Raw genomic sequence first — 15,276 nt, forward strand, 5'->3', positions numbered from 1 at the left:
AAATATGGAAAAATTATAGCTCTCAAAATGTGGTAACGCAAAAAATATTTTTTGCAATAAAAAGCGTCTTTCAGTGTGTGACGGCTGCCAATCATAAAAATCCGCTAAAAAACCTGCTATAAAAGTAAATCAAACCCCCCTTCATCACCTCCTTATTTAGGGAAAAATAAAAAAATTAAAGAAATGTATTTATTTCCATTTTCCCATTAGGGTTAGGGTTAGGGCTAGGGTTAGGGCTAGGGTTAGGGTTAGGGTTAGGGCTAGGGTTAGGTTTAGGGCTAGGGTTAGGGTTAGGGTTGGGGCTAGGGTTAGGGCTAGGGTTAGGGTTGGGGCTACTGTTAAGGCTACAGTTAAGGTTGGGGCTAATGTTAGGGTTAGGGATACATTTACGGTTGGGAATAGGGATTGAATTAGGGTTAGGGGTGTGTCTGGGTTAGAGGTGTGGTTAGGGTTACCGTTGGGATTAGGGTTCGGGGTGTGTTTGGATTAGGGTTTCAGTTAGAATTGGGAGGTTTCCACTGTTTAGGCACATCAGGGGCTCTCCAAACGCGACATGGCGTCTGATCTCAATTCCAGCCAATTCTGCGTTGAAAAAGTAAAACAGTGCTCCTTCCCTTCCGAGCTCTCCCGTGTGCCCAAACAGGGGTTTACCCCAACATATGGGGTATCAGTGTACTCAGGACTAATTGGACAATAACTCTTGGGGTCCAATTTCTCCTGTTACCCTTGGGAAAATACAAAACTGGGGGCTTAAAAATAATTTTTGTGGGAAAAAAAAGGATTATTTTATTTTCACGGCTCTGCGTTATAAACTGTAGTGAAACACTTGGGGGTTCAAAGTACTCACAACACATCTAGATAAGTTTCTTGGGGGGTCTAGTTTCCAATATCGGGTCACTTGTGGGGGGGTTTCTACTGTTCAGGTACATTAGGAGCTCTGCAAACGCAATGTGACGCCTGCAGACCATTCCATCTAAGTCTGCATTCCAAATGGCGCTCCTTCCCTTCTGAGCCCTCCCATGCGCTCAAACGGTGGTTCCCCCCCACATTTTGGATATCAGCGTACTCAGGACAAATTGGACAACAAGATTTAAGGTCCAATTTCTCCTCTTACCCTTGGAAAAATACAAAACTGGGGCTAAAAAATAATTTTTGTGGAAAAAAAATATTTTTTATTTGCTTGGCTCTGCGTTATAAACTGTAGTGAAACACTTGGGGGTTCAAAGCTCTCACAACACATCTAGATGACTTCCTTAGGGGGTCTACTTTCCAAAATGGTGTCACTTGTGGGGGTTTCTTCTGTTTAGGTACATTAGGGGCTCTGCAAACGCAATGTGACGCCGGCAGACCATTCCATCTAAGTCTGCATTCCAAATGGCACTCCTTCCCTTCCGAGCCCTCTCATGCACCCAAATGGTGGTCCCCCCCCACATATGGGGTATCAGAGTACTCAGGACAAATTGGACAACAACTTTTGGGGTCCAATTTCTCCTGTTACCCTCAGGAAAATACAAAACTGGGGGCTAAAAAATTATTTTTGTGGGAAAAAAATTTTGTTTTATTTTTACTGCTCTGCATTATAAACTTCTGTGAAGCCCTTGGTGGGTCAAAGTGCTCACCACACATCTAGATAAGTTCCTTAGAGGGTCTACTTTCCAAAATGGTATCACTTGTGGGGGGTTTCAATGTTTAGGCACATCAGTGGCTCTCCAAACGCAACATGGCATCCCATCTCAATTCCTGTCAATTTTGCATTGAAAAGTCAAACGGCGCTCCTTCCCTTCTGAGCTCTCCCATGCGCCCAAACAGTTGTTTACCCCCACATATGGGGTATCAGTGTACTCAGGACAAATTGTACAACAACTTTTGGGTCCCATTTCTTCTCTTAACCTTGGGAAAATACAAAATTGGGGGCGAAAATATTATTTTTGTGAAAAAAAGTTAAATGTTCATTTTTATTTAAACATTCTAAAAATTCCTGTGAAACACCTGAAGGATTAATAAACTTCTTGAATGTGGTTTTTGAGCACCTTGAGGGGTGTAGTTTTTAGAATGGTGTCACACTTGGGTATTTTCTATCATATAGACCCCTCAAAATGACTTCAAACGAGATGTGGTCCCTCCCAAAAAAAACAGTGTTGTAAAAATGAGAAATTGCTGGTCAAGTTTTAACCCTTATAACTCCCTAACAAAAAAAATGTTGGTTCCAAAATTGTGCTCATGTAAAGTAGACATGTGGGAAATGTTACTTATTAAGTATTTTGTGTGACATATCTCTGTGATTTAATTGCATAAAAATTCAAATTTGGAAAATTGCAAAATGTTCTAAATTTTCGCCAAATTTCCGTTTTTTTCACAAATAAACGCAGATAATATCAAAGAAATTTTACCACTATCATGAAGTACAATATGTCATGAGAAAACATTGTCAGAATCACTGAGATCCGTTGAAGCGTTCCAGAGTTATAACCTCATAAAGGGACAGTGGTCAGAATTGTAAAACTTGGCCTGGTCATTAACGTGCAAACCACCCTCGGGCTTAAGGGGCTAAAAGCAGTGATGGAGGAGAGGGCATCAGATGACGCTCTCTCTCCATCATTCACCTCTGCCTCGCTGTGACACTGCGGGTGCGTGATGACTCACTTCATCATGCACTCGCTGTGTGCTGGACAGTGCAGCTGCTGATTCCAGAGCAGAGCCTGGAGCAGCATGGGGAACAAGGTGGAGAGGTGAGTATTGTGTTTTTTGTTTTAAATCTATCAGTGACCGAGTACTGAACTGTGAGGTTGGATTATATTCGGTGGGGGCTACACTATATTCCATGGAGGGATGGGCTGTATTATATTCTATGAGGGTGGCTGCATTATATTCTATGGGGGTGGGCTGTATTATATTCTATGAAGGGGCTGCATTATATTCTATGAGGGGGATACATTACATATTATGGTGGGGCTAAATTGTACTATATGAGGGGGCTACATTATATTCAATTAGGGGGTTGCATTCTACTATATGAGGGGCTACATTATATTCTGTCGGGGCTTCATTATACTATATGAGGGGGTCTACATTATATTATATGAGGGGGTTGCATTTTACTATATGATGGTGCTACATTATATTCTATGGGGGCTGCATTATACTATGAGGGGCTGCATTATATTCTATGGGGGGCTGAATTATATTCTATGAGGGGACTACATTATATTCTATGGGGGGCTGCATCATGCCATATGAGGGAGCTACATTATATTCTATGGGGGGCAGCATTATACTATATGAGGGGGCTACATTATATTCTATGGGGGCTGCATTATACTATATGAGGAGGCTACAGTATCCTCCAGATCGCAGTTGGGGCATCAAAACAGTTTGTATCTGAGACCGGTTTCCGTGGGCGACTGCACTACCGTGTCACGCTGATGGGGCGTCAAGACCCTGAATCTGATCCTACCACAGTTTCTGGGCAAGGGAGAAAGCAAAAGAGTATACAGACATTACAGCATAGGATCACAGCTGATTCAAAGATGTCAAAGAAATAATCAGCTGCAATCCCATACTGTAATATCTGTATACACTTTTCCTTCCTCTCCTGCCCAGGAGCTGCGGTATATGATCAGAGCATGCTGTTGTATGGTCAGACACAGGCATTACACAGTACACAGCAGGGGCACATTTGTAAGATTATCTCCACACAGGAACATTTTTTTAAACAAAACCAAATTTAAACACATCCAATTGTGGAAATTATTATTCAAAGATCTATTGAGTGTTAAATAAAATTAATGTTGTTAGTGGGAAACCCTTTTAAAATAACATATAATGATAATAAAAAAATCTTGAACCAGGAGACAGTGTAGCTGGAAAAGGAATTAGCCAACAATGTTTTTGTATTTTGTTTTGTTTGTTTGTTATAGGAAAATGACGTAAAATAACATAGAATAAAACAAACAAACAATTATAATCTTGAACCAGGAGGTCGAGGTCCAGTGGAGGAGGCGTTGGAGGTAAATGTGACGGTGTTCGTGGATGAGGTGGAGGAGTAGGTAGTCAACAATGTTTTTGCTTTTTTTTTTTTTATTTCGAGAGGCCCCAAAACATTAGGAATGGCAAATAGAACTAACTAACTGCGGTGGAGTATAACAATCACTAGGTGTGGCTGGTATACTTCTCTTGTCAGTCAAAGGTATGGGCAAATCCTGCCTGGTTCATTTTAATGAATGCAAGCTTGCCTATATTGACTGTGTTCACATCCCATGACATGCTAAACACACGTGACGATAATACACTTGCCGTAGAGTAGGCCACCACCTCCAAAGGGTAAAGGGCAAGTAAAAGCCATGTGTCCAATGTGGAGACATAGAAGTTAAATAGGGCAGACCCATCACTCAGTACATGGAGACACGTACTCTTCCACTATATTGTTGAAACGCTGCCTCCTGCTAATACAGACCGTATCAGATGGTGGTATCGGATGTTGTGTCTAACCATCACTTTCCTGGTGGTGCCAGTGCCCTAGCTGTGTTGGAGACTTTCTTCTCCTCTGCCTTGTGCTTCAACTGAGCCACCGCTATCAGGTGGGAACGCTGTAAGTAGGGCATCTGCCAGAATGCGTTGGTATTCCCGCATTTTAAGATCCTGCTCCAGTGACGGAAATAATGATGGTATATTGTCATTTTAGCAGGGATTCATAATTCAAGGACATAAGGTAGGAACCTGTGCTTACTGGTCAAGCAGTGCATCCGTGATTTTGTCCACAATATTTGTGTGCAGGGCAGGGATTGCTCGCCTGGAAAAGTAGTGGTGGCTTGGAACCGTGTACTGTGGGACACTTAAGACCATCAGTTTTTTAAAACTGACTGTTTCCACCAACCGGAATGGCAGCATTTCTAAGGTCAGGAGTTTGGAAATGCCATTCAGGACCAGGGCTTGTAGGTAGGGGGTTATTTTCTCTTTATCTCCTTTGTTTAGGGGATAGACACCTTAACACTTCCATGGGATGGTGTGGAGATGCATGGTGCCACTGCTGGTGGTGCTGTCAGATCCTCTCTTTGCTGTGAGCCAGATGGCCTTGTTGATTAGAAGTGGGAGGAAGAGGCCGAAACTGCAGCAGAATAGGAATCAGTAGGAGACTCAGATCTTTCCTGCTTTTTCAGGTGTGTACTCAACTGCAGCCCATGCTTTGAATTCAGATGTCTCGTCATGCAGTTAGTGCTCAGGCTCTGATGGCACAGTATGCAAACCAGCCACTTCTTTTTGTCAGGAAATTGCCTGAAGAAATGTCACGCCAGAGAGCTCCATTGAGCTTGCTTTGGTAAGCTCACTTCGTTGGCCCGCTGCTGTGCTTTTACACCCTGCTCCCTCTTTTGCTGTGCAGCTGTGGCAGCATGGCCCCTCTTCCTCTGAACTGTGCACATCACACAGATGGTCTTCATTCCAGGTCTAGGACCTCATTATTCCCTGAATAATCTTCCACCCATACCTCACCCCTTCGCTCCTTGCCTGTCTGCACACTGCAGAAAGACGCAGAGGTTGGAACCTGTTTTCGTCATCATCACCAGAGATGTGTTGCTGTGGACCACTGACCATGTGCACTAGCCTTCTCATGTACTCAACCTCAAACTGAATAGGTGCTTGGGCATCAATGCACTCAATCTCTTCCACTTGTGGAGCAGGGCCAGGTGGATGGACCACGGAACCACAGCCAACAGAGTCATCAAAAAGTAAAAATTACTGTTGCATGACTTGGGACTTGATTTGCAATGGGGTGAGCTGGAAGACAGATGCCCATAGTCCGTAGGTGCCAACCCTCTGCTTTCAACCATGGACCAGGTGAAAGACAATGCGAAGGAACTGGAGCTACTCTCAGCCATCCAAGCTAAAACACCCTTAACATGTTCTGGCCTCACCATTCATCCAGCGGTACTCGGGCCTACGAAATTACGCAGAATGTACTGTCACCTGGATGCACCAGAGGAAGGGGTTTCATTTGGGTGCATAGCAGGCAGAGAACAACCACGTCCTCTCTCTGCAGCAACTACATCACCACCAGCAGCACCATGTCCATGTCCATGTCCCCTATTGGATGCTCTCCTAATTTTTGCACTGCAAAAAAGTGCACAGTAGAGAAGAGAACGTTCATAACTGATAATTACACTCATAGGGTACTCTGAACCAGGCTGTGTTAGGGCACTCTGCATCAAGCTGTGTTAGGGCACTCTGCACCAAGCTGTGTTAGGGCACTCTGCACCAAACTGTGTTAGGATACTCTGCACCAGGCTATTAGGGCACTCTGCACCAGTCAGTGCTAGGGCACTCTGCACCAGGCTGTTAGGGCACCATGCACATGGAGCACCCCATAGGACCATGGGTTACTTGGGCCGGGGCCGGCAGTACTTAAAGGGGTGGTCACAGAAGCGGTGACCCGATCCATGGCCCTGGGTGACCAATTAAAGGGGATGAAGTGTAGAGGAAAATAAAGTCTATGGGGAAATGTTTGTGGTGGCACCTGTGCTACTCGGCCAGGGATGGCAGAGGCTGCTTAAAGGGGACCACTGGGGCTGATGGTGTTGCAGCAGAGTTGGTATAGCTCCTCACAGGTAGAACTTAGTTCCCAGGGCTACCAGTGCAGTTTGGAAGGGATGATAGCTGGTGGGGTGCAGGACTGAGGGTGCAGGAAATAATTGGAGGACACAGGGTTTTCAGTCTCCTTTACCTTTTACTGGTGAATTTCAGGTGCAATCCGGGGCACAGGTTACAGGTGTAGATGGGGTCTGGGTGGCCTGGGAGTACCTTGGGTTCCACTTAGCCAGGTGGGTTTGGAGGCCTTCCTTCTGCGCTGAATTCTCTATCCCTGGCTGCATGAAGCTTTACACAGGTTCCTCTCAGTGTCTGTTACTCCTAACCCATATGGTTAACAGCAGGGATGTCAAACTGCATTCCTCGAGGGCTGCAAACAGGTCATGTTTTCAGGATTTCCTTGCATGGCACAGGTGATAATTTAATCACCTGCAGAGAATGATTCCAGCACCTTGTGCAATGCTAAGGAAATCTTGAAAACACGCATGGTTTGAGGCCCTTGAGGAATGCAGTTTGACACCCCTGGTTAACAGCATGAGCCTTTCATGGGCACTGTCTTCTCACTGGCAGCCACAGGCATCTGTCTTGCTGTGGTGCCTCCAGGTATTAGATGAGCCAGGAGACCTGCAATCTCCTGCCCTCTGGTTCTAACTGCTGGGCCTTTAGTACCCGTGCAACCACAGACTCAGGTGTCCAGTTTCTTTTGCGCTTTATCTTGGGAAGAGCTCAGTTACCGCTCCATTCCTAGCCTCTTTCGTCACATCCTTCTTCTCCCTTCACTGTCTTATACTACACACCAACCCCACCTCCGGGTTTAGAGCTCCCCCTTCTGGTCTGGAGTCAGGAAGGTGTTGCAATTTTTTTGCTACCTATCAAGGGGATCCCTCCTTACTCCCAAGCATGTTATCATCCCCTTCCCCCCCGTGTGGAAGGCAATGCCATTGTGGCGACTAGACTCCTGTGGTGCCACACACAAGGCTGTTATAACACTGTTCACCAGGCTGTTAGGGCACTGTGCAACAGGCTGTTAGGGCATTCTGCATCAGGCTGTGTTAGGGTTCTCTGCACCATGCTGTGTTTTGGCACTCTGCACCAGGCTGTGTAAGGACACTCTGCACCAGGCTGTTAGGGCACTCTGCACTAGGTCATTAGGGAACTCTGCACCAGGCCATTAGGTCATTGTGTGCCATGCTGTTAGGGCACTCTGCATCAGATTGTTAGTGCACTGTGCACCAGGCTATTAGGGCACTGTGCACCAGCCTGTAAGGGAACTCTGCACTAGGCTGTTAGGGTACTCTGCACCAGGCTGTTAGGGCACTCTGCACCAAGCTGTTAGAGCACACTGCACCAAGCTGTTAGGGCACTTTGTATACACCCGGTCATTTGGTGTACCAGCTGATCACTGCCATGCCAATACTTCAGGTTAATGATGATAAAATTAGGTTGATTATTTCTTTATGAAAATTTGGAAAAAAATAGCAATTTTCAAACTTTAAATACTTATATCTTTAAACCATGTAGTTATATCACACACAAAAAGTAAATAAACAACATTTGCCAAATGTCTACTTTTTTTCAAATGTTCTTTTATTTTGTTAGGATTTTTTTATGGAAGTATTTAGTTTTGAAATGACTTTGATGTCATATTGAAAACTCTTAGAAGTGATACCATTTTAAAAACTTCTCAAATTATTGTGAAAACTAAACCCCTCTAAGGCCGGTTTCACACGTCAGTGGCTCCGGTACGTGAGGTGACAGTTTCCTCATGTACCGGAGACACTGACTCACGTAGACACATTGAAATCAATGTGTCTCTGCACATGTCAGCGTGTTTTCACGGACCGTGTGTCTGTGTGCAAAACACGGAGACATGTCAGTGTTCGTGGGAGCACACGGATTACATGGACCCATTAAAGTCAATGGGTCCGTGTAAAACACGTACCGCACACGGACGCTGTCTGTGTGCAGTCCGTGTGCCGTGCAGGAGACAGCACTACTGTAAGCAATGTCCCCCCCAGCGTTCGCTGGAAAGAAGATATGAAAAATCCTTTTTTTTTTGTTCTCGTGTTTAATATAAAGATCCCTGGGATGCATTGCACAAATCACCTGGGATGACGTCGCGGTCAAATCGCTTGGACAACGCAAGCATTCTGCAAGCTAAAAACGCTTGCAAAATGCTTGTTTTGTGGAATTCGCATGCATTTTACCCGCGGCAGGGAGTTGCGAAAATGCTGCAGAACTTTCCGCAGCATTTCTGCAACGTGGGCACATAGCCTAAGAATTTAAGTAGGGGTGTGGTGAACATTTTAACCCACATATTCATCACAGAATGTTATAGGATTGAGCAGGGAAAAGGAACAAAAAAGTGTATGCTATAATGTGGCTTTAGCCTCAAATTTTTCACACTTGCTAATAAAATAAAATGGATCATACAATTTGGTATGCAATCTCTCCCAAATACAGTGATACTCCATTTTGGTTGAATACTACTGAAGGATCAACCAGCGTGGCTAGCAAAGGAAAAATGCACTGCTATGTATAGAAAAAACAGATGCTCGCAGCTTCAACTCTTGGAGCTCCTGATATACTCCCGCCTTACCCGTTACCTCTCCACTCACTCCCTCCTAGACCCTTCACAGTCCGGTTTCCGCCCCCTACATTCAACAGAAACTGCACTCATCAAAGTGACCAATGACCTTCTGACAGCAAAACGTAATGGTGACCACTCTCTGCTCATTCTTCTCAACCTTTCTGCAGCTTTTGACACTGTTGACCACCCTCTCCTTCTCTCGAGGCTCCAGTCACTAGGCATTAAGGACACTGCTCTCTCCTGGTTCTCCTCCTACCTTTCTGACCGCTCCTTCAGTGTTCTGTTCTCTGGCTCCACTTCATCTCCTCTTCCTCTCGCGGTCGGGGTACCTCAGGGCTCAGTCCTTGGCCCCCTTCTGTTCTCTCTCTACACGGCCCCAATTGGACAGACCATCAGCAGATTTGGCTTTCAGTACCATCTTTATGCCGACGACACACAACTATATACGTCATCCCCTGACCTTACCCCCGCTGTACTACAGAACGCCACTGACTGTCTGTCCGCAGTCTCCAACATCATGTCCGCTCTCTATCTGAAACTCAACCTCTCCAAAACTGAACTTCTTCTGCTCCCACCATCTACTAACCTCCCTAAATCTGACATTTCCCTCTCCGTGGGTGGCACCATAATAACACCCTGGCAGCAGGCGCGCTGTCTGGGTGTTATGTTTGACTCCGATCTCTCCTTCACCTCCCATATACAATCTCTTGCCCGCTCGTGCCGCTTACACCTAAAGAACATCTCTAGAATCCGCCCTTTTCTCACCATGGAGACAGCTAAAACCCTCACTGTCGCCCTGATCCACTCCCGCCTGGACTACTGTAATGCTCTATTAATTGGCCTCCCCCTCACTCGACTTTCCCCTCTCCAGTCCATCCTTAATGCAGCAGCCAGGGTCGTCCATCTGGCTAATCGTTACTCGGACGCGTCCGCTCTTCGCCAGTCGTTACACTGGCTACCCATTCATTACAGGATACAATTCAAAGTACTTGTTCTCACCCACAAAGCTCTCCACAGTGCGGCACCCCCTTACATCTCCTCCCTCATTTCTGTCTATCAGCCTAACAGACCACTGCGCTCTGCAAATGACTTTCGATTAACCTCTGCACTAATCCGTACCTCTCACTCCCGACTCCAAGACTTCTCCCGTGCTGCGCCAATCCTCTGGAATGCTCTACCCCAAGATATTAGGACCATCCATAATTTGCATAGTTTTAGGCGCTCGCTCAAAACACATTTGTTCAGAGCGGCCTATCACGTTCACTAATCAAAGTCATTTTATGTTTGTGTGTGTGTGTGTGTAGCCCATTCACTATCCCCATCTATTCCCCAACCCCTGAAAATGGCTGGACCATGATTGTAAATACATCATTGTAAATACACACCTGTACTTTGCATCTCCCCCACCTCATTGTAGATTGTAAGCTCTAACGAGCAGGGTCGTCTTATTTTGCTTTAATTATTGTATTGTTAACGTTGTTACTTATGACTTTTGTGTTTGAAACTGTTAAACTGTAAAGCGCTGCGGAATATGTTGGCGCTATATAAATAAAGATTATTATTATTATTATTATTATTATTCAAGTACTCTTAAATACAGTAAAAAGTTTAAAATTAAGTTTTTTTTTAAATATGAAAAAATACCCCCCTTAAAAATAAAATACTTAAAGAAACAAAAATTACACATATTTGCATCTCTTGTAAAAATACGATCTATCAAAATATAAAATAAATTAATTCTATTGGTAAATGGTGTAACGAGAAATCAAACCACAAGAATTATGTTTTTTTGGTGTCCACACATTGTAATAAAATGCAATAAAAGGCGACGAAAACATTGTATCTACCCAAAAAAGGTATTGGTAAATATATCAGCTCAGGGCACAAAAAATAAACCCTCACTCAGCTCCATTTCATGAAAAAATGAAAATGTTTTTAGCCTCTGGAAATGGCGACACAAGCAAAGGTTTTTCTTTTTTTAAATTTTTCTATTTTTTTTTTACCACTCAAATAAAAAAAAAAAAACTATACATGTTTGGGATCTGCTCAATCATACTGACCTGGATAATAATATTGCCAGGTCAGTTTTACCAAATTGTGAGCATGCTAAATAACCCCTACCGCCCCCCACCACCACCACCAAAAAAAGAGATTGTGAAACTGCACCTTTTTTTGCAATTTGAAAAAACTTGGAATTTTTTTTCTGCTTACCAGTGCATCACATGATAAAACAAATGGTGTCATTCAAAAGAACAACTCATCCTGCAAAAAACAAGTCCTCAAATGGCTATGTGGATGGAAAATCGCCAGAGGGTGAAAAGGTTAAAGTAATTCCTTTAATGGGCCACTTTCACAAGACAGTATTTTCGTGAAACAACAACAGCAAAAAACAACTATAGAAAAATATAAATGTTAGAAGAGGATTCTAATCTTTTTGTTGTCAGTTTCTCATATTGGACACATTCCTCTTCCAGGATGATTGTGTTTGTTGGCTCAAATGTTTAATGCATTAACATAGCAGCTGCAGTCGGAGATTCCCGGACAGCCGTTCTCAGGGAGCCTTGTGGCTTATCAGTGTGTAACATTGCATCATTTTACTGTAAGGTTTAGCAAAGGGTTGGAAAAGACAAATTCCGGAAAGCGATCTCAGACTTAGTGCAGTTTTAACTCCTCTCGCTAGGTGGCGATCAGGATCCATGCTTCCTGCTTAGGTTGCGCTAATTGAGATCCGTGGGACCTCAGACAGTTTTGTCAAATCAATTTTACATTTTCTGAATTTCTGCTGGGATTATTTTCATGAAGGTTATTTTAATAATGTGGAGTTGCTCACCAGAACTACATTAAAAGAGTAATTTACAGTTTTATAACATAGCAATGTTCTTATCGTGTCTGTCCGTTATCCTTAAAGCTACGTTCCCACGATGAGCTTTTGGAGAGTTTTTGATGCTGTGTATTTTTGCTACGGCAAAAATGCAGTGCTTTACAATTGTGGAAAAGTGGAAGAGTTTTATAGAAATCTCAAGGCCACTGTGCATCTTTTTAATGCAGCATAAACTCACCTGTGGTGCCGGTATCAAATCCGCAGGATGTTAATTTCTATTGCGGGTACGCTGAGTATTCCATGCAGATTTTCCCCATAGATTTGCATTAGATACGGAAAATCTGCAGGTAAAAAAAGCACATGCACTTTAAGTGCGTTTCTGCAGCAGAAACTCATCAAATATGCATGTATTCCTCACCCAAGTATGTCAATAAAGTTTTGTCAAAGCCAAATTACAGGGAGATTCAAAGACAAAGCAGCTTATTTAAAGCACGACACACCAAAACAACAAAAAACGAGTCAAAAGTTAGATAAAAAAGCATGCTAAAAAATCGCACACAAAAAAGCAAATAACATAATTTAAATAATACGAGAGTGCAGAACGTCTGCAACATCAAAAACGCACCAAAACCTCATCATGGGAACGTAGCCTAAGCGTGTGCAAATAATAATAAGACACAAGTAGTAGTGGTCACATAGTTAAAATTAAACGACTTATTTTTTATTTTTTTATAGGATGGTGGCTGCAGTTGCCCAGGAGATGTCGCCAAGGCTTTTGGTAAGTTGTGTGACTATATATATCAGTCATAGCAGAAAAGTGCAGGTGAGTTGTCCGCCAGGGGACGTGGGGTACTCGGTACCGGGTCCGTTACTTAAAGGGACATGTCACAGCGATGACCCGGTCTGTGGCCCTGGGCGCCCATGTTAAAGGGAAGGTCTTTAAAGGGGTTTTTTAAATTAGGAAAGTTTGTGACGCCACCTGTGGTATTCAGTCAGGGATGACCAACGTTGCTTAAAGGGATCCTCTGGGGTGATGTTATGGCAGGTTTCAGGGCCTGGGCCCACCGGAGAAACCTCTGGTTCTCCGATGGCCCAGTCCGATGCTGCATGCGATCATCACACGAGTTATACGGCAGTCTGTCTCAATCCTAAGGGGGATGATGGTGTGAGTCATTTCAGGAGCAAATACTTAGCTATTTAATTAATCCTAATGTTATGATCCAGTCCAGGTTTTGTTTCTTGCTATTCTTGGTCTGGTAATGCGGGGGTTAACCTCCTTTGCCTCGTTTTGGGATCTGTTTTGCTATTTTAGTCCATGGCTGACTGCAGGCAACATCAGCTATAGTTCTTGCCCCCGGCTTGAGTGACCGACCCCGTTACACCCTGATTTGTCCACTGCAAATTTACCCAGTTTCCCGCCTTCCCATCCCTGCGTCCCCGCTCATCTTTCTGTGTGCTCCTCATGCTTTGACCTTGGTATCTGACCCGGCTTGTCCTCTGACCTGTTTCTTTGTCTTACATCGCTGGCATCTCCGCTCCTGACTGTCTCTGACTTTGCCTTGTATCTGACCACGTGTATTGCTGTTTCCCCTGGTACTGCGCTTCCTGTCTGTTCCTGACCCAGCTTGTCTGACCTCTGTCGCCACCTAGTGGCGCCTGTGCTGCCACACTGAAGTGTTTCACCCTGGGTGCTACCTATCTTCCCTCTCCAGGACCCCCTGGGACAGCATGCAAAATACTGGGCTGGAGCAGCATTACATTATAGCTGATCCTTACATTTAAAGGTGATTTTTTTTTATGGTCATGGATCCGCTTCGTAACCTGGCGGATCAGGTGTCTAGTTTGGTGCAGATGATGCGGGAATTGTTGGTGGAAAATAGGGCCCTGGCCACCTCCCATACTGAATTGCAGAAAGAGTTGATGGAGCCAGTAAAGATGGTGCAGGGTACCACCCCTCATGTTGTTAGTAGGTTTGGTGACTTTGTTGATGTCGCCTTGCACTCTCCCGAACCCTTGGTTAAACTTTCTGACACCTATTCTGGCGAGAAGGACAAGTTTTGTACGTTAAGGGAGAATTGTAAATTATTATTTTCGCTTAGACCTTGATCATCTGGGGATAAAAGCCAGAGAGTGAGGATAATTATTTCCTTACTCAGGGAGGGTCTCCATTCTTGGGCTTTCTCGCTGCCCCTTATTGCCCCTGAACAAATGTCAGTGGATAGGTTTTTTGAGGCCTTAGGACTTATCTGTGATGGACCGTACCGTGTCAGGTTGACAGAGGACACTATAATGGGTCTTGTTCAGGGGAAGCTCTCAGCCGAGTTGTATTGCTCGGAGTTTAGACGATGGTCTCTGGAGGTGTCCTGGAATGACTCTGTGCTCAGGTGCCAGTTCTGGAGGGGACTGTCTGATCATCTGAAGGACACTCTGACTTTCCATCCATCTCCTAGCTGCCTGGAGGAGGCTATGATTGAGGCCATCCAGATGGATCATAGACTAATTGAGAGGGGTGTTATGCAGAGAGATGTTCCTCTACTTCCGAGTAATCCCGACGCTACGCCACATTCTGAGCCCATGGAGGTGGGGGTCACCACCAAGGAAAAGGAGAGGAGATGACGACAGGAAGGGAGACTTTGCTTTTACTGCGGTAGTCCGGGACACTGGAAGAAGGACTGTCCCTCCTTTCCTCTGATTCCCAAGGTGTCAGGAAACGCCTAAGTCTGGGTAACTGTTGAGAAGGTTGCCGAGACACTCAGATACCTTATTCCTCATTGCTTAAGTTGCAGCTGGAAGTGGAACTTTATGTTGAGAACTGTAATACTCCCAGTTGAGCTTTTGTGGACAGTGGGTCATCTCTGAACTTGATTGACTCTGACTTGGTGGCCAAATGTAAGTTACGGACAGTCAGGTTGGGAACTCCCGTCAGTATCGTGGCCATTGATAAAACTCTTGCTAAGACTGTGGTTAAGTGGGTCTCAGAGGAGTTTATCCTCAGGGTGGGGTCTCGTCATCAAGAACGCATTACATGTTTTGTGCTGTACAATCTTCCTGCGAGATTGATGTTGGGATTTCCCTTGTTACAAGTACATAACCCTGTCATTGACAGGGAAGCTCGGGACTTTGTTAATTGGGGTCCCAATTGTTCTAAGGAGTGACTTGTCAATGTATCTGTGTCATCCGTCAGTCTGGAGGTTATTCTGGATCACATGAAGGATTTTGAGGATGTATGCTTCGAAAAGGAGGCTGAGGTTCTACCACCACACTGCCAATTCGATTGTGCTGTTAC

General features: G+C 44.6%; 1 protein-coding gene across 1 annotated transcript in view; it reads left to right on the forward strand.

The window, feature by feature from the left end:
- Positions 1-15,276, forward strand: part of GMPR (guanosine monophosphate reductase) — a 139,232-nt gene that overhangs the window by 57,452 nt on the left and 66,504 nt on the right. The window contains exon 7 of the mRNA XM_069730827.1: positions 12,726-12,768. Coding sequence (XP_069586928.1) covers positions 12,726-12,768 — 43 coding nt within the window. The remainder of the gene's footprint in view (positions 1-12,725; positions 12,769-15,276) is intronic.

Source organism: Ranitomeya imitator, chromosome 6 (genome assembly GCF_032444005.1).
Source record: "Ranitomeya imitator isolate aRanImi1 chromosome 6, aRanImi1.pri, whole genome shotgun sequence".
NCBI lineage: Eukaryota > Metazoa > Chordata > Amphibia > Anura > Dendrobatidae > Ranitomeya > Ranitomeya imitator.